At 43.8% G+C, this 27869-nt stretch overlaps 1 protein-coding gene across 1 annotated transcript; it reads right to left on the bottom strand.

Annotated features, from left to right (window-relative positions):
* Positions 1–1534: 1534 nt before the first annotated feature.
* Positions 1535–27869, bottom strand: LOC115169319 (junctional protein associated with coronary artery disease). The gene is made up of 4 exons (XM_029724822.1): positions 27714–27869; positions 17007–17496; positions 9171–13507; positions 1535–2254 (listed from the first exon to the last, which is right to left on the bottom strand). The coding sequence occupies exons 2-4, from the start codon at positions 17387–17389 to the stop codon at positions 2220–2222; spliced, it is 4755 nt and encodes a 1584-aa protein (XP_029580682.1). The 5' UTR covers positions 17390–17496; positions 27714–27869; the 3' UTR covers positions 1535–2219.

Raw genomic sequence — 27869 nt, 5'->3', positions numbered from 1 at the left:
AAGTCAAGACTCAGAAAGAAGATAAACCCTCATCTTGTCACTACACAGAACAACCATATGATCAAGGCACACTGCAGACAGCTTTGCTTGTAAGGTCATCCTTCTTTATGTCAATCTATTTTCTTTCATTCTTTTTTGCACTAGAAAATTATATATTCTCATTATGCTACTGTACAGACATTATGATACTTTCAACTTGTGATCAAAGTATGCAGAAATAAACTATAATGGTTAAATACAAAATATCTCTTAAAATATTTAAAATATACTTTATTTTGTACATTATGCAAACTGATTAACAATTCAATGATAACAAAAATAAATATTCAGTGAAATGTAGGCTGCGTCTAAAATGGCACCATATTCCCAATATGTTGCACTACTTTTTACCAGAGCCCTATAGGCCCTGGTCGAAGGTAGTGCACTATATAGTGAATAGAGTGCCATTTCAGATACGGCTGTAGTCTCTTCACATGATACACAAGTATGGCCACTGATATTTTCAATTAAATAAGCACCCACCCTCACCCAGTATACTCTGACACATTTCCATTTTGCTGTGGGAAGATTAAAACGATGACTTGTTAAAGTGTTACATCCCAAATGGCACCCCATTGACTATTTGGTGCACTACTTTTGACCATGACTCATGGGGCTCTGGTCAAAAGTATTGCACTATATAGGGAATAGGGTGCCATTTGGGTACGTATACAATGAGATTCCTGACAATGGTTCGCAGCTCCACTGACTAAGCCACAGCTGTTTGTATGACAATATTGCTCTATCTTGTCCATATAATTCTTGTTTACAACTCAAACTGCCACACTCCATGTCATTATTGCTTCCTGAAATGACCTGGGAAATCGAGCTATACACCAGATTTTTTTACAACATTTAAGTTAACTACCCAGAATGGTTTTATATATCCTGACCCAGCTTATAAATGCACATCTGGATACAGACGGCAACTCCTAGCCTGGTCCTAGATTTGTTTGTGCACTTGACAAGCTCATTGTCAATCCAACAGGGTTGGGGTCAATTTCTTTTCAATTCCAGTCAATTCAGGAAGTACACTGAAATTATTTTTAATTAGGACATTTTGTTTACTTTCTGAATAGACTGGAATTGAAATGGAATTGATCCCAACCCTGAAAGCCAATGAGTGACAAGGAGTTGACATGATAGCACAAACAGACTGACACTCAGGCTAGTCAACTCCCTTCCCCCATAATGTAGAACCAATGCCTCAGAATACATATCACTGATTTACCATTATGCCAAATAGGTAGGTATAGAGTGACTCTTCATTGAAGAGCTTTATGGGTTATGATTACAGTGTGCGGGAAAGCGACGAGACAGACAGGCCACAGTGTACCAAAATAATAATAGACTGATTGATTGATCGATTAATCTGAAAATGAAAACAGTCCTCGAGCCAAAGACATTGACGTCCAATATAACATATTTCTTCTCAACTCTCCATAATAACAATAAAATGTAACTATTTTGGTGTAATCGACACTGAATGTAACGGAACAGTTTTAATGATGAATATAATCCCTATGTATCCTTGTTGTGTAAAACATAAGTACTTACATTTATATCGAAACAAACAGAATCATACAGCATGTTAACGATGAGTCAACTAACTGTATTCAATTTCAACATATTTAAAGTTGTTATACGCTTGACAGAATTGCATAATATCTGCCAATGAAAAGCATCTGGGAGGGTAGAATAAGAAAGGAGAAAGGACAAGCCACTACAAGAAGACTAGGAATTCAGTCCGAAATGGCACTCTATTCCCTATGTAGTGCACTACTTTCTGGGCCCTGGTCAAAAAGGGCCCTTGTCAAAAGTAGTGCACTACATTGGAAGTAGGGTTACAAAAGTCGTGCACTACATAGGAAGTAGGGTGCCATTTGGGCCGCATCCTAGTAGAAACCCAATTAGAGGATGGGTTGAGGGGAGGTAAAGGGGATGAGGGGGGTTAGTTGGAAGCTACCCCTAGGTAGGGGAACACCTCCCTTTTGGCAGTGGAACACTTGGTACTCTTAGTACTCAACAACGCTGAGGGTGAGGGTGTACACAATGCTCTTGTCGGAGAAGAAGGCCATTTCTGTGTTGGGATAAGATGAAGGCATTCTAGTGGGCAGCCAGGTCACAGTGTTGGAGGGATCTAAACCTCCGATGGAAAAAGATGATGGGCGTCTCAGTCTCTACACTTTCTCCACTCCGCTTGGGTCGTAGGCCTCTGGTATAATACAAAGAAAGAAGGGATACATTTAATCATTTAGAGTAAATATGTGTGCGTTAAAAATGGCACCCTATTCCCTATATAGTGCACTACATTTGACCAAAGCCCTATGGCCCTGGTCATAAATAGTACACAACATAGGGAATTGGGTGCCATTTGGGATGCACCTTATATCATGTGCAGTGGCGTGTCCAGAACATTTAGAATGAGGTGGCCAAGGTGGGGCACAGACCAAGTTTAGGGGGGCCATAAAATGTTGAATCTTAATCGATGCAAGGTGGATTTGTTCTATTTAATTATGATTATCAATGCATTAAATGCTTCAGCTTAGGTTTGGTACATTTCCCTGTTCAAATAAATCAATTCCAAAACTCTTGTTACAGTATTTGCATTCAAGATCAGAATTTTATATAAGGGTATTAACATACAGCAGAAAATTCACTCGAAAGGTCCATTCAAAATGTGCAAATTAAACTGTGACATTCGAGGGTCTCTGTTAATTTTTTTGTTACCCTTTTTTCTACCCAATTGGTAGTTACAGTCTTGTCCCATCGCTGCAATTCCCGTGCAGACTCGGGATATTGTTGCATTTAAACTTCAGGTCACCGGTTAGTGCGATGAACGTGATAAAATATATTTGCAATGGGAAGTAATAGCTGGTTTGTTCATTTAAATTTGGACATGAAATGGTTGTGCTTTTGTATTGGTATGATTTCATGGGGCCTACTGGAGTGAATGGGATGCTTAATCTTTAACATTATTTGATGCTGTGTGTGACTGCTGTTGCCTGTTTGTGACCCATGCCCATGTGTTTAACCAAAATTGTCTCTCCTTCAGTGCCATGGAGTGCACAGGTATTACGGTCGCTGTCCTTTCAGCACCATGAGCCTGTCACCTTTGATGTGTTTGATTCATTCATTATGTTTGATTCATTCATAATGTGATAAAAAATATCACTCGAACTAGAATGGTCCGACTACAGAAGATATCATGTCGGGTGCATTAAGTGATACTATGTTTTCTGTTATTTACTCTATTTTTTTATTTTTTATTTAAACAACGTATTGGAAGATTTTTGGTCCCTCTGAACGCCTAGGTCCTATAATCACGATTCACCACTGATGAAGATAATATATATATATTTTTTTGTGATGAATTGTGTTGTGGATTCCATTAGGCTACGTGAGCGGTGAGGCAGACATAACCTAGGCTTAGGTTACCAGCCACGCAGCGAGGGAGGGAAGCAGGGAACTCTCCATTAGTAGACCGGCAAACATGACCCCGTTGACACCATGTGGGTATTCGGTGGGCAAGGTGGGCACGGCTAGTCCACACAAGCTACCCATATCATTCCAACATGGGCTAGCCAACACCAACCCAACACGGGCTACCCACATCAGCCCAACATGGGCTAGCCTACACCAACCCAACACGGGCTAGCCTACACGGGCTAGCCCACACCAGCCCAACACGGGCTAGCCCACATCAGCCCAACACGGGCTAGCCCACACCAGCCCAACACGGGCTAGCCCACACCAGCCCAACACGGGCTAGCCCACACCAGCCCAACACGGGCTAGCCCACACCAGCCCAACACGGGCTAGCCCACACCAGCCCAACACGGGCTAGCCTACACCAGCCCAACACGGGCTAGCCCACACCAGCCCAACACGGGCTAGCCTACAACAGCCCAACAAAGGGCTAGCCCACACCAGCCCAACACGGGCTAGCCTACAACAGCCCAACACGGGCTAGCCCACACCAGCCCAACACGGGCTAGCCTACACCAGCCCAACACGGGCTAGCCAACACCAAGCCCAACACAGGCTAGCCCACACCAGCCCATGATGGGCCAGCCACACCAATCCCAACGTGGACTAGCCCACACCAAACCCACAACAGCCCAACACGGGCTAGCCCACACCAAGCCCAACAGGGGTTATCCCACACCAAGCCCAACAGGGGCTAGCCCCCACCAAGCCCAACACGGGCTAGCCCACACCCAGACCAACACGGGCTAGCCCACACCCAGACCAACACGGGCTAGCCCACACCAAGCCCAACAGGGACTAGCCCACACCAAGCCCAACAGGGACTAGTACCACACCAAGCCCAACAGGGACTAGTCCACACCAAGCCCAACAGGGACTAGCCCACACCAAGCCCAGCACGGACTAGCCCACACCAAGCCCAACAGGGACTAGCCCACACCAAGCCCAGCACGGACTAGCCCACACCAAGCCCAACAGGGACTAGGCCACACCAAGCCCAGCACGGACTAGCCCACACCACACCCAGCTAGAGGCGGGGGCTCATTAGAATATTTTTGTGTGTGGTTTGCACACAGTTCTTTTTTGCAACCATTACTGAGTGTCATTCCAGTTAAAAGAAAATCACTCCGCCATTCCTGGTTGCTAAAATTCAAATAGTTTGCCTAATTTCATTTTATGTAACAAAAAAAGCAAGTATAGTGTAGAGAATCCTTGTACCATCTAAACTGCTGTGAAACATATTTTCCATAAACAAAAATATTGTATTTTCAGCTGTTTGAAGCTGGTGTACAAAACCGAAAGTAAAAGACGCAAAAAAAAACTTGATAATAGGAAGCAAAGAAATGGTGCACACAGAACAGATCTACCGCCTCTTAGACTTGTTTACAATGAGAATTACAGATCTATAACACACATTTCTATGTTATATTGGTCGGGTCGCCCAAAAAGTAACATATTGCAGCTAAGTGTTCTGTTGTGTGAATGTCTGATGCCGATTTTAAAAAATTATTGTACACTACCAATGATGAAGTCTTTAAAAATACCTAATTAAGTGCATGTGACATATGAGAATATTAAGTTTCTCATGTAAAAATATATGTATGATAGTAACAACTTGGTCGTCTTTCTGATACAATGTATCACATTCCCCAAGTACCTTCAGGGCTTGAAAATTATTCCATTTATGCACTGAATTAAATTGTAATTAATAAATTATAAATAAATGAATTCCTATTAAATAGAAAAAGCGCATTGGCCCAATGTTGGCAGCCTCAATATTTCAGCCCGTATTGGGGCCACATCGTGCCAATGTGGACATGTTTGCTGGGAGCCTATTTGTGTGGTGCTGTCCACGTGCAGAGCTTATGTTCCCTTTCGCCACATGACAATACATAGCCAAGTTTATTTTCCCTGATTCCTCGCTTAAGCGAAAATGGCTAACATAACAGAATCAATAAAAAGAAAGGTTATAATGCTGAAATGCACCTTCGTGGAAACAGGTGGTGTCCGAGTGAAACCCCGGTTTGGAAGGATTTTGGAGTCATTGTGGACAAGGAGGAGATTCAAAGATGTCTGCAGAAAGAATGGGGTATCAGCTATGACATGACACCTTGAGTTAGAAAAATATTTTGGTTATTGAACTACAGCAAGTGTGAAGTGGATTTACATCCGGTAACGGAATTACAGTAACGGAATTACATCATTGGTCGCTGATCCGTACTATACAGAAATGCATAATTATGGATATGAATATCATTCTATTAATATAGATGTATCCTGAATAGGCACACAAAGGTAGACATTTTGCATTTGTGGGTATTATTCTACACACTGTGTAGAGAATTCCCCCATGCTGAGGGCGCTGCAGCACACTTAAATCTAGTTTTTTTGTGCGCAATTGTTTGTTTGTCTCTGCTGAGTCTGGCTCTCATGTGAGGAAATATTGTTCAGCGTACAGCCCTGTGGTCTTAGCCAATCAGCTGGTGACCACTTGCCCCACACTCTGTACATGAGCTGATCATACGACCTCTGATTGGCAAAGGACACGGAATGTGTTCATGGAATGCGTGGGTAGAAGTGAGTAGTGTTTATTGTTGTTATGGTTGAGATTTGTGTGTGTTTACTATTACTGTTAGTAGCAGTTGCTATTATATATTCCCTGTAATGTTATTACTGAGTCATTTATGTTGCATGTTCAGGTAACATGTTTATGTTTACATTTATACAGTTCTCAATGACTTCTTTGTATTTATCATTATCACTACTTGAGCTATTGTGGTCATTACTCTATTTATTACTTTGCACTGTTTATATCCATGTTATTACATGTATAGTACTCATTATTTCTCTTTCTCTGTACTTTCAGCCCATGTCCATACCCCTGTTTGGCAACAAGCTTCCCTGTGTGTGTGTGTGTGTGTTAACTCTGTAAGGTTCCCTTATTCCTCTGACCGGGAAAGGTTTTACGTGGGCCACAGACCATTCAAATAGGAAGGGATTCCCTCACACACACTGGCTATTATTCTAATGAGCTCCGCCACCAAAAAATATCACATTTGGTTGGACCGTAGCAGGTGACCGACCTGTGGTTTGTGACTACTATGATTTCCCATTGTATCCAAATCAATTCAAAGTAATTCCGTTACAGATTTTTCTGTCATTCTGCTACGGATTTGGTAACAGAATTACGAGTTTTAATCACTTAATAACTCATAAGCCATAACTCATAACTCATAAACCATGGCCTTTTTTTTGCCTTTACCTCCCTTTACCTCCCTTATCCCTTATCTCACATCATTTGCTCACATTGTATATAGTCTTATTTTTGTCTACTGTATCATTGATTGTATGTTGTTTTACTCCATGTGTAACTCTGTGTTTTTGTATGTTGTCGAACTGCTTTGCTTTATCTTGGCCAGGTCACAGTTGTAAATGAGAGCTTGTTCTCAACTTGCCTACCTGGTTAAATAAAGGTGAAATAAAAAATACAAAAATAAATAAGCAAACTTGATTTCAGTAAAAAAAAGGTGGCCCCTTTTCATCTGTTCGACCAGAATTCAAAGCCTTATTCCACATTTATAGGATGGAAATGTATATATGCCTTAATTTAAAAAAAATATAGACTCTTAGCTTTCATTTGACATGCTCCTATGAACATCATATGTTGGTGCTCAATGGGTCCTTTCAGATGCAAATGCCCCTACTAAATAAATCTGCAGCCTATAGATTCTGGGAATTGTTTAATTAGTTTCAATTAAACTATTTGATTATCTAAACAATATTGAATATAAAAGTATTGTTTTGTTCTGTCGCCAATAGGCTTTCATTAGGTAAGAAGAAGGCTAATTAGAAGGCTTATTTTCAAAGCGATTTGAGCATCCCATTGTGAAAATAAGTTCTTAATTCATGGCAAGGTTTCCTTTTATCCAAATGTTGAATAGACATGCAGACAAATTAATTCATGAAGGGAATGGGAATAGCCTTAAAGCCTACTACGCTGTTGTCGTAAAAACAATGAAATAAATGCATGTTATTTGGCGTGTCATGGATCGGCTCTCAGAACAATTCTACGTGGGTGGATCGGACATCTGTCCTGATTTCAGATGGGGCTCAGAATTGATGTGGCCACAGGGTGGGGGCGGCTCCAAAAAACTGCCCCGTGCAGGACTCTAGTTTGAAGTCTTATATCTAAGTACAATAGCCCCCTCTTGTGGAAAGACTCCATAGTAACAGCCCCAGTTTGACTGCTTGAAATGCTTGCCTCATAAAATAACACTAGGTAAAACTAAACACTAAAATAATAATAACAAAACATTAAGTCATTGCCAAACAATACTTGTGTTGCTATACATTATATACAAAAATGTATGTATAAAGCCACACCTGTTGCTGACAGGTGTATAAAATCAAGCACACAGCCATTAAATCTCCATAGACAAACATTGGCAGTAGAATCATCTCACTGAAGAGCTCAGTGACTTTCAACATGGCACCGTCATAGGATGTCACCTTTCCAACAAGTCAGTTTGTCAAATTTCTGCCCTGTTAAAGCTGCCCCGATTAACTGAAGTGCTGTTATTGTGAAGTGGAAAGTGGCTCATCCGTGAAGTGGTAGGCCACACAAGCTCCCAGAACGGGACCGGCGAGTGCTGAAGCGCATACCACAAAAAACTGTCTGTTCTCGGGTTGCAACACTCACTACAGAGTTCCAAACTGCCTCTGGCAGCAACGTCAGCACGGTAACTGTTCGTCAGGAGCTTAATGAAATGGGTTTCCATGGCCGAGCAGCCACACACAAGCATAAGATTATCATGCGCAATGCCAAGTGTCGGCTAGAGTGGTGTAAAGCTCGCCACCATGGGATTCTGGAGCAGTGGAAACCATCTGGCAGTCCGACGAACTAATCTGGGTTTGGCGGATGCCAGGAGAACGCTACCTGCCCGAATGCATAGTGCTAACTGTAAAGTTTGGTGGAGGAGGAATAATGGTCTGGGGCTGTTTTTCATGGTTTGGGCTATGCCCCTTAGTTCCAGTGAAGGGAAATCTAAATGCTACAGCAAACAATGACATTCTAGACGGTTCTGTGCTTCCAACTTTGTGGCAACAGTTTGGGGAAGTCCCTTTCCTGTTTCAGCATGACAATGCCCCTGTGCACAAAGCGAGGTCCATACAGATATGGTTTGTCGAGATCGGTGTGGAAGAACTTGAATGGCCTGCACAGAGCCCTGACCTCAACCCCATCGAACACCTTTGGGATGAATTGGAACACCGGCTGCAAGCCAGGCCTGCAGGCCTAATCGCCAAACATCAGTGCTTTTGTGGCTGAATGGAAGCAAGTCCCCGCAGCAATGTTCCAGCATCTAGTGGAAAGCCTTCCCAGATGAGTGGAGGCTGTTATAGCAGCAAAGGGGGGGGGGGGGTCAACTCCATATTAATGCCCATGATTTTGAAATGAGATGTTCGACGAGCAGGTATCCACATACTTTTGGTCATGTAGTGTATTTTGCAGTGAAAACGATGCACAAATGTGTAACAAACATTACATTATTAACTCCTTATGAAACACTCATATTCAGAATAACATGTAACACAGTTCAACAGAAAAAATACTTGAACAAAACACAAATGCATGAAGTAGCTACCTGAGAGGGATGACACCTCCTTATCTTGCAACACTGTATCTTCAGAGGCCTCTCTATCTTCCACAGTATCACTCTGGGAGGAAGCAGGTAGGGAGAGCACTTCCACTTGCCCACCGCCACGCTTGGTCTCCCCCACCGTCTCTGCCCCCTCCTCCCCAGAGTCTGTGCTCCTGATGCTGAGGCGTCTCATGCGCGACACTGAGTCCACTTCCTTCATCCGTGCTCGGCGCTCTACCGCCACCCGGTGGCTGGGCAATGCAGCCAGCTTATCCTGCAGGGCCTCTACGCGCTGCGAGGGTCCTCTGCCCCTCATCTCTCCCTCCAGACTGTAGGACAGCTTAAGGTCAGGGTTGATGGGGACCGAAAGCGGTAGTCTGTCTGGCGGAAACTCCTGCATACCTGGAGTTTCTCGACCCAGATGGGTCCATTTGGCACTCCTGATGTACTCTGGGTTATCCTGTGGTGGCTCCTTTTCTTTTGCCTCCTGCCCGTCAGGAGGCACTGTGGATACCATTCCAGAGTCCAGTTCCTCAGAATCTGGATCTCTCACATGTGTTTGTACTGTCTGTTCGTTTGCACTGCTGCTTTCTGTATCTTCACTAGCAGCGGGTTTACACTCTGTTGCCGTCTCGCTAACCCGCTGCTCCCCTGTGACTAAAGACTCTGCAGGTACATCAATCCCTAATATCCTGGCTGCCCTCTCCTCTATGGATTCGTTTCCTGAAATGCCCTCAGCACATTTAAGTTTGTATAGATTGCCAATGTCCTCTGCCACTGCCAGAGCTTGGTTTTGTTTGGTCTTCTCAGCAGTGACACTCCCCTCCACCTTCTTATCTATGAGTGACAGCTGCTTCCTCCAATCGCAACATATAGTCTGAGCCTCTGAATGATTTGAGCCAGAGTCAGAGGATACCTTCGTGTCTCCTTCGCCTTCAGCTGGTTCTTCAGATGTTTCAGCTCCTTGTGGACTGTCACGGTTGCCAACAATCATCGCGCTACTTTGATCGGATAAGTCTGGGCTTGACTCCTCGTGGAGCGGAGACATTGGACTTGGTCTGGACATCTGGCACTCGCTCTCTCTTCTACAAATGGGGCATTCCTCTGCAGAGTCTAAACAGGCAGCCCCTAGAGGCTCTGTATCACAGCTACCACCACCAGGTTTAGATATGGCGGTGAACGTTTTGTTAACCTCTGAGTCTCGGGTCTTTTGTAAAGACTGACATATGTCCTCATAGTCAGGGGGACTCGTAAGTGTGGAGGCGTCCTGCATCGGCTGCCTATCTGCCCAGGGGACTTCGGCTGCAGTGTGCGTTGTTGGAGTCATTGGGCTGAAGTCTCTGGTCTCGCTGGGATCACTAGGAGAGTCAGTAAAGTCACTAGGGCTGGTGAAGTGACAAGGTGGTGGTGTCTCCGAAGGCGAAGGGAGGTCTAGCTTCACTGTCCTGCCACTGCAGCTACTTCTCCTCTGCGACAAGTTCGAAACAATCCTGTATTCTCTGAATCCTGTAGGCTTGCGTGGGGGGACAGGGAGCTCCTCTCTTAGCTGCTTGCTGAAAGTCACAGATTTTCTTTCAGCGGGTCTGGAGAAGGCGCTCTTAACCTCCCTGTACTCCGGGTCGACGGACACAGACCAGCTCTCGATACTGCGCCTAAGGCTGCTGGGTTTGCTGAGCCCCGCCTCCCCCGCCAGCCTCATCTTGATCCGCTCAGGGATCTGCACAGCACCGCTATTGTTGGAAATGTTATTGCTGGCCGTGCCTAGCTCTAGAATGTCTTTGTAGGCCTCGTTGAGGTCCTCAATGCACTGGTCAACACTGGGTCTCTTGCTGCTCTGCTGCTGCTTATGCTGCTGATCCTGGAACTCTTTGTTGATAGTCTCCAGCTCCTCGATGGCGTCCCATGGCCGCCTGCTGATGGGCTTCAGCAGGAACTGACCGAAGGCTTCCTGCCCACTGCAGGTCGCTGCTGGTTTGGCCTCCTCCGTCGTGTTTCCTGAGGGTGGTGGCGGGGCTACTGCTGGCGGCTGAGCTGTGCTCTTGTTCAGCTGGCTGGAAATGGAGAAAGTGGCCGTCCTGGAAAAGGCGCTGTTGCTGGATGGTTTTAGGCTCTTCACCCCTTTAATAGGACAGCTGACTGCAGTATTGCCCACACCGCTGGGATCTGGGGTGATGACGTCAGAGGAGCCTGGGGCAGGGACTTGAGGGTCTTGTGCTTCCTTGTTTTCAGTGCCTGGAAGAGGGGGATGCTGAGGCTTTCGGGCTTCTGGGGTAGTTTGGGTCTCCTGGTCCCGGTATTGGTTCCCAGGCCAGGCACCTGAGAGTTTCAGCTCCTTGTGATGGTTTATTTTGGGGGGTTTAATAGGGAGTTTTCTCACTATTTTGCTGCTTGATCTGCTGTTCGCTATGCTACCGGTTAGTGCTTGCAGCTCAGCCTCTGCTGAAGATGTGCTTTGGAAACTTTGGTTTGTTAAGTGGCCCGTTTTGTTCTCACTCGGACTGTCCACTGGGCTTGGTGGCCGGACTGGGCTTGGTGGCTTCTCGTCGTTGTTGTTGTTTTGATCACGGGACGTACCACCCGGCGTTAGAGGGATGGGAACAGACACCAAACAGAATATTGTCTCACTAAGTTTTTTTTTTACACTCTTCTTCTCATTTTTTTCTGGTTTCTCTGAGTCAGTTTTTCTTGGTTGCTCTTTCTCTGTGGAGTCAGGCTCATTGACTGACATTTTCACTTGAGTTACAGTTTCTGACACACCTTGGCCTTGGTCCACATGCCTGATCAGTTGCTGAGGAGGTCTAATGTGAAAAGCTGTTGGATAGTTACCACAGCTCTGATCAGGAGCTACACTGTCTACACTTCCTTTTATTAAACCCCTATTGCACCATCTAGTACTACCACCACCATCGTTGTCATTGAGAGATGTCTTGCGGCAGTCGTTATTGAGAGAGAGCCCCTGTGGGGGGGGGAAGGCACTATCATGTGTAGATTGTCCTAAAACCTTAGCGCAGGGAGTCTCTTTCTTCATGTTTCGGATAAACTTGTCAGTGTCAGTAAGAGAATTTCCGCCAGGCCCTCCTGAGATATGTCTCACTCGCGGATCATCAAAGGGTAAATAGTGAACATGACCCAGATGCTCCTCGGTGTATCCAGGGTTAAGGTTTGGGTTAGCGTTAACCTGTTTCCTGTAAGGTGTACCTCGATCCCCGTAGTGTTCCAGCCACGACCCTCCTGTCTGTCCGGAAAACCACTTTCCCGCCTCTGAGCTCATAGGCATGTGCATCTGTATCTTCACCTCCCCCCTCCACTTATAGTTTGCCACTTCGTTGCGGTTGATTGGTCCTCCCCTGATTGGGGGCAGGGCTCTCTTATAAGACGGGGGTGGGATATAACCGGGGGGCTCCATGCCAAAGATAGCAGAGTGTTGTGCGAAATAGTCTTGTCTTTGCAATTCTCCACCCCGTGGGTAATAGACAGACCTGTTGTCTTTCGGTTGTTTGGACCCTCCCTGCTGATCTACTACAGCTACAGCGAGCATCTCTTGGCTACCCCTAGTCTGCTGGTGTATTTCGTATGATGGAGGCTTGACAGGCCTGCTGAACCTGGGCTTTGGTAAAAGTGCAACATGTCCGACGCTTTGCCAACTGTTCCTGGCCCACCGGTCCCTGCTGACTGCGGCACTGTAGTAATACCGACTATAAGGCCCAGAAAATACAGTGCTGTTCACTCTCTGTCTATCAACCTGGCCTGGTCGAAGCTGGACACTGACTAAACTGGACTGTGTGTTTGTGTGTTCAGTAGCTCCATCAGGTGACAGCACTCTGGGGAGGGACTGGGACATCCCTCTGGTTCTGGGGAGGATAGAACCAGTGCTCTCTGGAGTCCTTAGGCGGTGCTGCTGCTCCTGAGCCCACCTCTCGCCCTCCCCATCCGACAGCTGCCTCCCCAGCCCCACCGCAGGCTTCCACTCCTCTGTGCCCAGGCTCTGGCACTTCCGCTCCCCAGTCACCCCAGTCACTACCCTCAACTGTCTAGGAGCCGCATCGGCCTCTCTCAGCCAGGAGATGGAGGTGTCTTCCCATAGCTGCTTCTGCTGCTTCTGCTGCTGCAGCTTTTCCCTCTCTCCCCTATGGTCCTCTGCGATCAGGGCCTGTGGTCGCCATGCCGCCTCAGAGGCCTTCAGAAAGCCAGCGGATGCTCTCAGCTCCCGTCCGTCTGCGTAATCCAGGAGGACGCTGAAGTCCTGGCCTCTCCTCCTCCAGTAGGAGACATCTCTCTCGTCCAACTGCTCTCTTCTCTCGATCTGCTCAGAATAGGTTAAGCTGGGCGCGTCATAGAACCTAGAAAGAGAAGAATGCACAATTGAGTGGTAGGGTACTGAAGTTATTAATTCATTAATATAAAAAATGTAATATTTACAATAAAATCAAAACATATTATAAACCGTAAACATGTTGTAACACTAAACAACCTGGATGTATGATTATTTGGTTTTTGCACGTGAACATAAATGGCAAAACTGTGGCTAGGTTGCAGTGGTAACACCAAAAAGAATGAAACTCTTGAAGTATTTTAGGTTGCAGAAGCTTGTAATACCCAAACAATTCAGTTTACCTCCCTTATTTGTAATTTACAAGTCTGCTGACCTTTCCATGACCTGCCAGTCTGCGGTTATGTCCCAATTGGCACCATATTCACTATATAGTGCACAATGCCCTGGTCAAAAGTAATGCACTATATAGGGTATAGAGTGCCATTTAGGACGTATCCTAAAATGTAATCTCAGATGCAACATCTCACTCCAACAAAACAAGATCAAAGCTAAACATAAATAAGCTTTATCTGGAACTCTCTCAAACCATACCAGTGCTCCACGCTCTGTTTAACTGTGATGATACAATGCTGACCAGCCTACCATGATTTGATGCAATATTGATAATTGTGACATTTAAAATGCTGGTATCTCTGGCTAGAGCTTCTAAGCTGATGTTTTGGCTTTGGGGGTGAAGAGGTACTGCATCCCACATGGCCCCTGATTTGTCTATATGACTCTGGTCCTAAGTAGTGCACTATATAGGGAATAGGGTGCCATTTTGGACAATGCCGTAGGAATCAGACTGTCCATCTCCAACCCAAGAGGGGAGAGCCAGACAGCACACATATCTGATGGAAGTGTTTGAGTCAGAGGCTCCCAACTCCCTTGAAGATACCATTAAAATGTACGGCTGCTGCAATATGATCTGCATATTAAAACACACGCTGACCTTAATTCAGAAAGCTGGGATTCGTCCCAAATGACATCCTATTCCCTATATAGTGCATTACTTTTCACCAAGGCCCATAAGGCTCTCTGGTTAAAAGTAGTGCACTATGTAGGGAAAAGGCACTGCCTGCCTGCCCCTGCTGCCACTGCTAAGCGCGCTTCAAGTCTGAGCAAGAAATTATTGACTGGTTTATAAATGCCAGTTCCCCATCACATGATGTGACCATATGCAGAGTGACAGACAACTCCATATTACTATTTATTATCCATTCAATCCAATTCAGGAGTTTTGGCTACTGGCAGGAGACTTGGCTACAGTGGGGCTTGTAAAATTTTAATTAATCTAAAAATAAACTAATTTATTTCCAAACCAAGTTCTGGGATATATTCTGAACCGAGTACTTACAGAAAACCTTGACACAATATATGGGCTACTTCCTACTTTTTCACCGCCCCTTTCAGAGGACCAGAAATAGGATTTCATGTAATTGTGTAATAATGATCCTAAAAAAATCGAATGCAAAAAGAGTGGCCTTCAGGCTGTGTGATGCACCTGATTATCTACACATTAAGGCATGCACCCAGTCCAATGGACAGCAGTCAGAGTAATGTCCCTAATGGCACCATATTCCCTATACAGCTCACTACCAGAGCCCTAGTGCACTATATAGGGAATAGTGTGCCACTTGGGATGCAGACTAATATAGTGTGCCACATGGGACGCAGCCTAAATATCTGTAACCTAGAGTAGTAACAAAGTGAAATTCAGGGAGGGCTATAATATAATCTATTGTGAGCTTTATGCAGTTTCATGTAACTGTGAGGCTATATATAGATCTATAGTAGCCTATCTGAACAACCATACTGTAGGTACTAAAGACTGGGAAGAGTCTATTGATGACAACTAAATCAATTGGAGGATAACACTGTATACAGTATCACCCATCATGGTGTCATTACAAATGGCACCTTACACCCTATATCAGTGTTCACCAACCGGTCAAGCCATTCCTAGTCGATTACCAAACATTTCTATAGAAAAGCCAATGATAAACGCTTGCACTCCTTTTTGAAATGTTTATTTGTGTTTTGCCCTGTTAGCTGTAGGTGCACTTCATTCAGCAGCCCTGCACACCGGGTGGGCAAAGTGTTCCCATTTTAAACCATTTCAATTGTCTGAAAAGACAACCTCCGCCTACCCGGCAGACTGGAAGAGCTGTAGCTAAATCGAGTGCCCCTACTGCCTACTGCACTCAAATCATCATGCCTACAGCATCCACGACACCGGCCACAGCAAAGTTTGATACTAGCCTATGTGAGATTTCATAACTTTTAAAACCATAACCAGAGAGAGACTGTCAAAGAATACTCCAAAGAACTGCTGTTTTTATGAGCGAGTTCATGTCTAAGTTTTTATACAGCACTATTACAAAACATAAAACGTGCTGCTCCCTACTTCCAATTGCGCTGCAACTGCAATTAATGAGTAACCAAGTGTATCGATAGCCCTGTGTTGTTATTTCTCTGGTCATAGGAACAACATGAATTTGTGCATGAGGTAGATGCGGTGTGACTGCAGTTTTGCCATCAAGTGGAAGATGATTTCCCCTCTCTCTGGTCAGTCTCACCGGAGAAAAGGAAGGAGAGAGCAGGTACCGTGAGAGACGGACCCTCTGCTGCTCTCCCCCTCCCTCCGCTGAGACTAATGCTGTGTTCAAAACAAATGGAAATCTCCAACAGTGCATTCAAGACAACTGAGAACTCGGGGAAAAAACGAGATTCGACTGGGAAAACATTTTTGAACTCGGAAATTCAAGTCGGAACTCTGGCATCTTTCTAGATTGCCAACTTTCCAACCTGATGATCACTGACGTCATGACTTGACCTCTCTTTTTTTTTCAAGTTCCCAGTTGTCTTGAAAGCACCATGACCATCAGATGCAGGTACCATCAGTCCAGTGAAATAAACAAGCAAATTATTTCAATTTATGCTCAGCTGTGCCTCGCAAGTGCTACACCAACTGATCTATTTTGTTATCAAAGCTCGAGTTTTGAAATATGGGAATAAGAATAACAATATTGGCTGGACAGGCATTTGCCTATATGCTGTGATGATGTATTAGGCCTACTGCACAAACCTCCTTCCTACAGAATAGTTTTTAGCAGGTTATTGTGACATTTTTGAAGTCATGTTTACTTTTTTTTATCTGAGTGGTAGATCTCAGCTTGCTTTTCGACTGGGAAAGTGATCTTGACTCAGAAAAGGTTGGTGACCACTGCCCTATATAGTGCACTTCTTTTGACCAAATGGAACCCTAATCCCTATAAGTAGTGTACTATATAGGGAACAGAGTGGCATTTGGAGCACAAACTTCATTGTATCGCAGCATCTGGCAAGACAAGGCAGTGTTCGTTCTGCAGCTCTGGAAGGAAGGAAACAGGAAGAGAAAAAACATCCTCCTGCGCTGTGTAGACTGAGTGGCTTGGCTTTGCATGCAATGGGCCCGGCAAAACAAAAAAAGGGAGGGAAGGTATGGTATGGTGGGGATCTCAAAAGAGAGAGAGAAAAAAACTCACCCGCTATCCGTGGCGAGAGAATCACCCAGGGGCTGTGCTAGGCTGTCACCTAGGTTACCGCTGACAGCTTCTTTTCTCCTTTGGTTCCTTTCCCCACCGCTCTCATTGTCGCAGCTGCCGGGGTAGCCCTTCGCCAGTAATGCCTGCCTGCTGCTGCTGAAGACGCAGGCCCCCCTGTCTCCCGCCTGTTCATTCCCGTTCAGTGATCCACCACGACCAGATCTCTGGTTCTCTGCTGCTGGGATTTCACGGTGGCAATCGGCGGCGGCGTGGCGCTGCTTCTCGTAAGGCGCGGTGGCAGATGAAGTTGAAGAGGGGCAGGGAATGCTTGTCTTGGGCAGTTTGTATCCGTGAGAAATGAGGAGGTCCTCCACGCTGTACATGGTGGTGTGTCTGTCTTGGCAGCAGGAGGGCGAAGGTGTTTATTTAGTTCCTTAGGCGCCGTGCTGGTGGTAGAAACTGGAGCACAACTGCTCAGCAGAGGCCATCCCTATGGGGAGAAGAGAGGTAACATTTAGCTAGCTTCAATAGCATAACTACCAATGATTTAAATTTACACTAGATGTCTGACAGGGGCGCTGTTTTGAAGCCACCGCGTTTCAAAAAACTCCCCCACCATTGTAAAGCTATAGAAATGTATTTATAAATGTCTACATAATTTTTTGCCATGTCTATTCTATTACAGACACCTTAATGCATCATTTAAAAAAATATTATTGCGAGCTAAACATAAAAATGTAAATATATAAACCTTTTTCTTTGAAAGTAATAATCTTACTGTCCCCACTACAACAAAAACATATTTAAATACCTGTCATTTTGTACTTGAAACATTTATTAATCCTATAGAGCAGGGTTTCCCAATCTCGGTCCTGGGGCCCCCCCTGGGTGCACGTTTAGATTCTACACAGCTGATTCAAATAACCAACTCATCATCAAGCTCTGAATATTTGAATCAGCTGTGTAGTGCTAGGGCAAAAATGTGCACCCAGGGAGGCCCCAAGACAAAGTTTGGAAAACCCTGCTATGGAGTACTGCTCCTTCTGGGTAGTGCCAATACGGCCTTCTGGAAGCTTCAAAGCCTCTCATTGGCCAATACATAGCATCAGCAATATAGGGTTTGTATACATCATTGATAGCTACTTGCTGATAGTATGGAACACTAATGTATGTACACTACAGTGTATTCGGAATGTATTCAGACCTCTTGAATTTTTCCACACTTTGTTATGTTACAGCCTTATTCTGAAATAGATTCATTAGTTTTTCCCCCTCATCAATGTACACACAATACCCCATAATGACAAAGCAAAAACAGTTTTTTAGAAATTTTGCAAATGTATTAAAAATAAAGAAGTGAAATATCAGATTTACATAAGTATTCAGACTCTTTACTCAGTACTTTGTTGAAACACCTTTGACAGCGATTACAGCCTTGAGTCTTCTTGAGTATGACGCTACAAGCTTGGCACACCTGTATTTGGGGAGTTTTTCCCATTCTTCTCTGCAGATCCTCTCAAGCTCTGTCGGGTTGGATAGGGAGCGTTGCTGCACAGCTATTTTCAGGTTTCTCCAGTGATGTTTGATCGGGTTCAAGTCCGGGCTCTGTCTGGGCCACTCAAGGACATTCAGAGACTTCTCCCGAACTGTTATTTTTTATTTAACTAGGCTAGTCAGTTAAGAACAAATTCTTATTTACAATGACGGCCTACCCCGGCCAAACGCGGACGCGCTTGGCCAATTGTGCGCCATGATACCGCCTGGATTCAAACCAGGGACTGTAGTGATGCCTCTTGCACTGAGATGCAGTGCCTTAGACCGCTGCGCCACTCCTGCGTTTTCTTGGCTGTGTGCTTAGGATCGTTGTCCTGTTGGAAGGTGAACCTTCGCCCCAGTCTGAGGTCCTGAGCGCTCTGGAGCAGGTTTTCATCAAGGCTCTCGCTGTACTTTGCGCCATTCATCTTTCCCTCGATCCTGACAATCTCCCAGTCCCTGCAGCTGAAAAACATCCCCACAGCATGATGCTGCCACCACCAGGCTTCACCATAGGGATGGCATTGACCAGGTGATGAGCAGTGCCTGGTTTCCTCCAGACATGATAATTGGCATTCAGGTCAAAGAATTCAATCTTGGTTTCATCAGACCAGAGAATCTTGTTTCTCATGGTCTTAGAGTCCTTTAGGTGCCTTTTGGCAAACTCCAAGTGGGCTGTCATGTGCCTTTTACTGAGGAGTGTCTTCCATCTGACCATTCTACCATAAAGGCCTGATTGGTGGAGTGCTACAGAGGTGGTTGTCCTTCTGGAAGGTTCTCCCATCTCCACAGAGGGACTCTGGAGCTCTGTCATAGTGACCATCGGGTTCTTGGTCACCTCCCTGACCAAGGCCCTTCTCGCCCGCATGCTAAGCTTCTTCCATTTAAGAATGATGGAGGCCACTGTGTTCTTGGGGACTTTCAACGCTGCAGAAATGTTTTAGTACCCAGATCTGTGTCTTGACACAATCCTGTCTTGGAGCTCTACAGACAATTCCTTTGACTTCATGACTTGGTTATTGCTTTGACATGCACTGTGAACTGTGGAACCTTATATAGACAGGTGTGTCTCTTTCCAAATCATGTCCATTCAATTGAATTTACCCCAGGTGGACTCCAATCAAGTTGTAGAAACATCTCAAGAATGATCAATGGAAACAGGATGCACCTGAGCTCAATTACGAGTCTCATAGCAAAGGGTCTGAATACTGTAAGGTATTTCAGTTTTTAATATATTTGCAAACTTTTCTAAAAACCTGTTTTTTCTTTGTCATTATGGTGTATTGTGTGTAGATTGATGAAGAAAAACATTAATTTAATCAATTTTAGAATAAGGCTGTAACGTAACAAAATGTGGAAAAAGTGAAGGGGTCTGAATACTTTCCGAATGCACTGTATATGTAGGGGAGAACAAACAGGGGAGAGAGACAGGAAACAGGTAACATTCTGTCAACACTGTCCCAAACGGTCCAACCTTTCGGTTACTGGCCCAACTCTGCTAGGCTACCTGCCGTCCACTACTTAGAGAATCATGTGCAATTTGGTTATGGTATAGGGTGCCATTTGGGACACACACAGTTTCAGAGCTTGTTATGTCTGATTAGGTCACTGGAGGGCGGACAGTAGACTATTTGTATTTTGTACATGTTCCTGTTACGGCCAAGTTACACCAGCCACTACCTCTAGCGATCAAACTACCGAAAGTCAGTAATTTTCTTGAACCTAGAAGTAATTTTCTTGAAGTCTCTTCTAAAAAATAGAATTAGTATATTATGTGAAAATGTATTTCCTATAATAGATTGAGCACTGAATAGAATGTATAGTAGTTTAGTATGTTTCCAGTGTGTTGTTTCCCAAATGGCGCCCTATTCTCTACATACTGCACTACTTTAACCAGAGACTATGGGTTCTCATCAAAAGTAGTGCACTAAATATGGAATAGGGCACCATTTGAGACACAAACCTGTAACACATTCCTTTCAGTTTTTATTGAATGGCTGTGTATTTTTTCTCTGTCTCTGGCTGACTCAGCCAAAACCAATCTGTTTCCAGATTAGAACAGCAGGGGTTGCCATAAACATATGCCATTCAAAAACAAAGTTTAAAAATATATTTTATGATTTGAATACTTGATGCTCTTCTTTCTGACAACAATTGTAGTGCCAGTAATTTTAATAATATTAAATTGTCTTGCCTGATAAAAGAAATGCCTCAATGTTTGACATGAAAGAAACGTATAAACTGAAAAGTGGTATTGTACAGTAAGAAAACTTTTGAATTACAACCCAAAACATTGCTCGGGAGCAGTGTTGGGGAAGCTACTCTGAAAATATAGTTTACCAATTAGAAGTTAAGCTACACTAAAGCTCCCCTTAAGAAAAATATAGTTTAATTAACTAAAGTAACTTTGAAAAAGTAGTTCACTACATCCAAACTACTTCATGAAATATTATCATATCTAAATATGAAATGTCATAGCATACAAATTGCAAGAACAGATCACTTTGGAGTCTGATGTTAACAGAATGTGTAATATAGTCTAGTAAAGACAAACTATTTATTTTATTTTTTGGTATTTTACCCCCTTTTCTCAAACTTGTCTCATCGCTGCATCTCCCCAACAGGCTCGAGTCACCAGACGACTGAGGTCAGCCTGTTGGCACCCGTCCTGCCACAAGGAGTCGCCAAGTAAAATGAGCCAAGTAAAGCCCCCCCAGGCCAAACCCTCCTCTAACCCGGACGACGCTGGGCCAATTGTGCACCGCCCCTATGGGACTCCCGATCACGGCCAGTTGTGATACAGCCCGGGATCAAACCCGGGTCTGTAGTGACGCCTCTAGCACTGCGATGCAGTGCCTTAGACCGCTGCGTCACTCGGGCGTCCCCAAAAACGGTGTTTCAAGTGAGAATTAGGCAGGTCATGCCTACCCATATTTGCTTTTTACAAAAAAAGTAGTGTGTGTGTGTGTGTGTGTGTGTGTGTGTGTGTGTGTGTGTGTGTGTGTGTGTGTGTGTGTGTGTGTGTGTGTGTGTGTGTGTGTGTGTGTGTGTGTGTGTGTGTGTGTGTGTGTGTGTGTGGTGTGTGTGTCTCTCTATAAACAGTAGGGAGGACAAACCCGTTTTGGTGATTACTGGTATATCATCAAAATAAATCAATCACGAGACAATTCTGGACTGATTCAGCAGTTTTTACCTCATTAGGTATAATACCGTTGTAAATGTATGTTGAAAGTTAAATTTATATTCCTGAAACATAAGTTTAAAATGATACTGTCGCTGCTTCCTGTTGACAAAACATATTTATAAATAGCCCAATGTCAAGACACAGTTTTAAAGTGTCCTAAATTAACCAATATGCAGAAACAGTTTGGAATATATTGAAAACATAAAATGTACCATCTACACATACATAGCAAACAATAGTAATCATATTATTTGTATTTTTTTAAACGAGCACCTTAGAAACTCTACATGCACCCAAAAGCCTGTTTTGTCAAGTGGCAATAAATCACTCTTCGAAAATGATAGCTGGTTTCTAGTCCTGTCACCCCCAGCGCGATGACAAAATCAACAGTACAAAACCAATTGCTTAAAGCAGATATTGATCTGCTTTAAGCAATCGATCTTGTGTCATCGTGTTGACTATAAACTTTTATACTAACATCCCCAATCTGAGGTAAAAAGGATGTGCAATTCTCCCCAATTCGATGTGGTTAAAACATCAGCTTGTGTAATGTAGTAACACATACTGTCCACATCATGGAAAGTAGCGCAATATACATTAATTAGATATGGCAAAATAATTCAATATCTTAATTTGAATGATAACAAATTAAGCAAACTCACAGCTTTTTTTAATAATCACATATTTTCTAACTAGTTTACCCATTTAGACATAAAAAACTGCTCATGAGCACAATTTAACAAGGCACTCTAGACTAGAGCATCCATAGGGTCTGTGCAGCAGGTTGAATGTTTGACAGCCTAGTTTGTCTGACTTAATTAGTGCATGTCGCAGACTCTGCCAGCCTGGAGATGTCAGTGGCATGGCTTATAAAGCAAAAATGCTGTGATCAGGTTTAGACGTAAATGGTGGCTTGCCATTCAGTTTTCATTAAAAAGTCAGTATTCAAATGACACATTTCAAGTCAAAAGCAATAGGAGTGCTTGGACAGACCAATAATTACAATCCACTTTGAATCTATCCCGTAGGGCTCTGGTTCGAAAGTTGTGCACCACAATAAAGAATAGGGTGCACTTTGGATGCACCATAGGTAAACTCCTTGCCACTGACTCTCCAGGCTGACAGAATAGTTTCTAGGTACCCAGAAGATTAAAAAAGTTGCACTGTGCGCTGTGATTACTACTGACAACATTGATGCTAAATGTTGTTACTGGTGTAATTACATTATTGCTACACATGTATAAGTGCAACTTAAAGGGGTAGTTCACCCAAATTACAAAATGGTTGCCTGGTGGGTAGGAGCGTTGGGCCAGTAACCGAAAGTTTGAAACCGAAAGGTTGCTGTATCGAATCCCCGAGCTGACAAGGTAAAAATCTGTTGTTCTGCCCCTGAACAAGGCAGTTAACCCACTGTTCCCTGGCGCCGATGACGTGGATGTCGATTAAGGCAGCTCCCCCACACCTCTCTGATTCAGAGGGGTTGGGTTAAATGCGGAAGACACATTTCAGTTGAATGCATTCAGTTGTACAACTGACTAGGTATCCCCCTTTCCCTTTAAGTTAGCCTTTGAAGACAGTCTCCAGGTAAACCAAACCAAATCATGGATTGCTGTCTTGCCTTGTCCATAGACTGCTTACAGGAAAATATGTTATTTTTTTAGTTTGGGTGACCAAAATTTGGATAATTAAGTTGAACTATCCCTTTAACAGGACTACACACCATTTTTCAATGACGGCAACATGAAAGGATATTTTAACCAGTCCTACATGGCAACAGGTTACTGAACCTTATTCTGTGTTCCTCAATACATTCCCTCCCAGGGGTAGTACATTTACTATCTAAGACACCTGATTCAACTAATAAGGGTTTGGTGATTACCCCAATCAGGTGTGTTAGTGCAGGGCTGGAACCAAAATGTGCACACCCTGTGGGTCCCACAGGAATGGATTGAGAAACACTATTCTAACAAGATCAACACTGCAAAGCAATCAGGGATTCAAACAAAAACAAAGTGTATACCCTGCCACTTTTTTTGGTTAAAAGATAAGGTATGGCGCTGGAGAAACGTGTCAATGTAGCCATTCCAGATTGCTCGTTTAAACTGCTTGTTCTAAACAGATGGAAGCTGCTTGTTCTAAACAGATGGCTTAGGCCATAAACAAATGCACACAATTTTAAATCCAAAGCAGTAGAGAAGTCAGCAACAGATGTCCATGGAGCACTTTTGGTAGGACATCAAAACAACTCAAAGCCTACGTCCCAAATGGCACCCTATTCCCTATATACTACACTATTTTGACCAGAGACCTATGGGTCCTTCCCCTGGTCAAAAGTAGTGCGCTATATAAGGAAAAGGGTGCCATTTGGGACACAAATAAAGTCTAGTTGCTCATTATAAACAAGACTCTAATTAGGTGGCATAGTTTGTTGGGGAAACGGTAGCCAAGTTGTGTGTTTAGTGTTTAATAATATAGTCATAGAATTGAGAAACATTTAACCTTCAAACTGTGGTTAGCAGGGCTGTTTCATATCTGCATTTTCCTGATATAAATTATTACAATTATTATTATGCAGGAATAAATCTGTGCATACATCCCAAATGGTACCTTATTATCCCATATAGTATACTACTTTTGACAAGACCCCTATAGGCCCTGGTCAAAAGTAGTGCACTATAAAGGGAATAGAATGCCATTTGGGAAGCACACTTTCACGTTATCTTCATCTTGAACCAGAGGGACCACTAATGGACAAGGGTCATATCACTGTACATTATGTACATCCACATAATTTCTCACTTGCCATGTACTATTTACATTAAGTTGTTTTTTTGTTTTTTCAGTTTCAGTCAACTTATACTCCAGCAAATTCTCATGACCTCGAATTGACCTTGGCACATTCATAATTTAAAACATTGTATATGTCCCAAATGGCACCTTATTCCCTACCTTTTACAGAAAAAACACATGCATTCATGCGATCACATGTGATCTTATGTGAAGTTAATGTAACATGTAAAGCAACATGTGATAACGTGAAACTACATGTGAAAACGTGATGACGTGAAGTGTTCCAAAAACACCTGTTTTGCACATTTTCCACGTGTGAAATCATGTATTTTTTTCTGTAAGGCAGTGGTCACCAACCGGTCGTTTGCGATCGAATGTTCAATCATCTAGGCATTCCTAGTCAGTCACCAAACATTTATGCAGACAAGCCAACGATAAAGGCTTGCTCTTTTACCGGAAGGTACACTTGATTCAGAAACCCTGCGCAACGGGTAGGCAAAGTGTTCTCATTTTGAACCATTTAATTTGTCTGAAAGGACAAACTCCGCCTACCTGGCGGACCAGGAGAGCTCTGGCTAGATCAAACTTTTAAAACCATGACCAGAGAGAAACTGTCAAAGAATACAGCAAAGAGCTGTATGTTCAAATTCATGCAGCACTGTCAACACTGTTTTTATAAAACGCACTTCTCCAGACTCCCGCGCTGAAGCTGCACTGGATTAGAAGCGTATCGATTGCCCTGCGTTTTTATTATGAGCACTTTGTCATGTTTATTTTAATATCAAGGAATATTTCATTTTCTCTGGTTATATGAACAACATGAATTTGGGCATGAGGCAGAAATAATGAAGTGCGACTCGAGTTTAGCCATCGGTGGGAGGACGGTATCCCCTCTGGCCAGTCTCACCGGAGGAAAAGAGAGAGCAGGGACCATGAAGGCGGGACCCTCTGCTGTTCTCTACCTCCCTCCTCTGAGACTGACCAACAGATGGCAGCTACCGTACCACTAGTCCAGTAAAATAAAAAAAGCAAATTATTTCAATTTATGTTCAGCTATGCCTCATAAGTGATACAACAAGTGATATATTTTGTTATCAAAGCTCGAGTTTTGAAATATAATATGGTCTGAGAAGAACAATATTGGCAGGCCTAGAATATAGCCAATATGCTGTGCTAATGTATTAGCCCTACTGTACAAATTTCATTCCTACAGACTGTTTTTATTAATGTTGCATAGGCTTACATTTTTCATGTTGTTGTTTTTTATCTGAGCGGTAGAGCTCAGCTTGCTTTTTGACTGCAAAAGTGAACTTGACTCAGAAAAGGTTGGTGACCACTGCTGTGACCACTGCATATAGTGCACATAGGGCTCTGGTCAAAAGTAGTGCACTATACAGGAAATAGGGTGCCATTTGGGACTCACTTTATGAGTCTCTAGTAAGCACCCAAAGGTGGCACTTGAGGTAGAACTTTGAGTAGATAACTTCAAATCATCTCTAACATCTACAATAGCCTGCATGCCCTTTGATGACTCCAGGCCCCTTGTGTGTGGTGTCAAAACAGCTGAAGCACCTGCTGCCTGCCTGCTTCTCTACAATAACACACAAAATATCTCAAGGGTTTCCATCGGAAACCAGCACACACACCAGGCACAATGTAGAAGAGTAAATATGGCAAGTCTAAATTGACACAATGGAAAGTCTGCAACTGCTCAATTACTCTCTCTCTCTCTCTGCTGCCATGGTCAAACAAACCAGCAGACCAAACAAAGTGTAGCCTACAGAGAGAAACTGGTTTTGAGGAGCTGAAGGGGAGATGTGGCTATATTGAAACCATTCAATAACTGCATCCCGGATGGCACCCTATTCCTTTTATACTTTTAACCAGGCCCTAGGGCTCTGGTCAAAAGTAGTGCACTAAAATAGTGCACTAAACAATGCCTCATTGAGCAAGGTCACTTCTGGAAGAAGAACGCCATGCAAACTCCAGCAGAAAAGGCAATGACATACGGTAAAGACTGATACCCTGACTGATTCAATGCATGCAGGGTAAAATGGCAATGCTGAGGTTGCCAGAGTTACTGTCTGCTGTTGACCTGGCACACACCTTTTCCTCCCTTCCCCTTCCCTCAGCTCACCTCCGACCTCCTGGCTCTGTTGAGTGAGGCCCCACTGTCGCCAGGGTTGCTGCATCCCAAAATGGCATGGGCGCTGGTCAAAAGTAGTGCACAATCTAGGTAATAGGGTGCCATTGGGATGCAGCCCTTGCAACACCATGCATTCTAACCCTTACCTTATGATGGATATCTACCATGCCATTTTATTGGAGACCTAAAAGTCAAACCGGCACACAGTTTTTTTATGTCCTGTATACCGGACCTATGGCTTAGGCAGGTTTATGAACTTTGGCATCTAAGTTGAAACCCAGTATTTATGTTTGGACCTTTTCCTAGATATTTGATTCCACATGCCTCTATGCAGGCATTATCATTTGAAACAGATAGGCCTACTATATGCCACCACTGCGAATCACTAACAGATCCTGCTACTATGTAGACTAGATAGATACAGTAGGCTATGGTATGACCTACTCTATAGAACCTTGCTATAATGCAGTGTTAACTGATACTGCCTATACATAAAATTGACCTGTTAAGAATGATTTCTCAAGTCAGCTTTGCACTCCACACAAAACACATTGCTTTACACTGTTGGCTATAGGTTACTGCAGGTAGGCTATATAGGCTACTAGCGCCTATGAAAAAAAAATCGATACTTGCACACACTGTAAGTTGAAAATGTGAGCGGTCGTGCATTGACGAACAGTCGTTAGCCAAATCATAACCCCATTGCAATTTTACATGTTCCCCCGAAATGCACCCATCATGTCATTAAATACACATTCAGATCTCGCCATCATCAGTTGTTAAATGTTGATATATCAAAGGGTGAACATTTTCCGAGTGCAAATTTAAAGCGCCGTTAATTTAAGCCTTTTGCAGATGCGTCTTAGCTGACTGTGTGTGTGTTTACCAAGACTCAAACAGACACCCTGCGCTACCTTGTACGTGAAGCAAAAATGGACAGCCCCTCCCTGAAAAAAACTATATCTGCATGGTAAAGAATACTCCTAGTATACAAAAACGCATACATATTTGCGAGATCGTTATAAACGCTTAATGGCATAGATACGCATCCTACCTGGAAAATGTTTGGCGCGGCGGTTGCAGTTCCCCTGCGCCCAGCTTCAGTCGCTGAGAGCACTGCACAGCCCTTCTGCTGAGCATGCCTATTACCATAGGGGAGGACGCGTTGCCAGGGTGGAGTGTGTCCTTCTCACGCGCTAACCAGCCGCTA

This window comes from Salmo trutta, chromosome 31 (assembly GCF_901001165.1).
Source record: "Salmo trutta chromosome 31, fSalTru1.1, whole genome shotgun sequence".
In the NCBI taxonomy this organism is placed as follows: Eukaryota; Metazoa; Chordata; class Actinopteri; order Salmoniformes; family Salmonidae; genus Salmo; species Salmo trutta.
The sequence above is the reverse complement of the archived record's forward strand: the minus strand, read 5'-3'. Positions and strand labels throughout refer to the sequence as shown.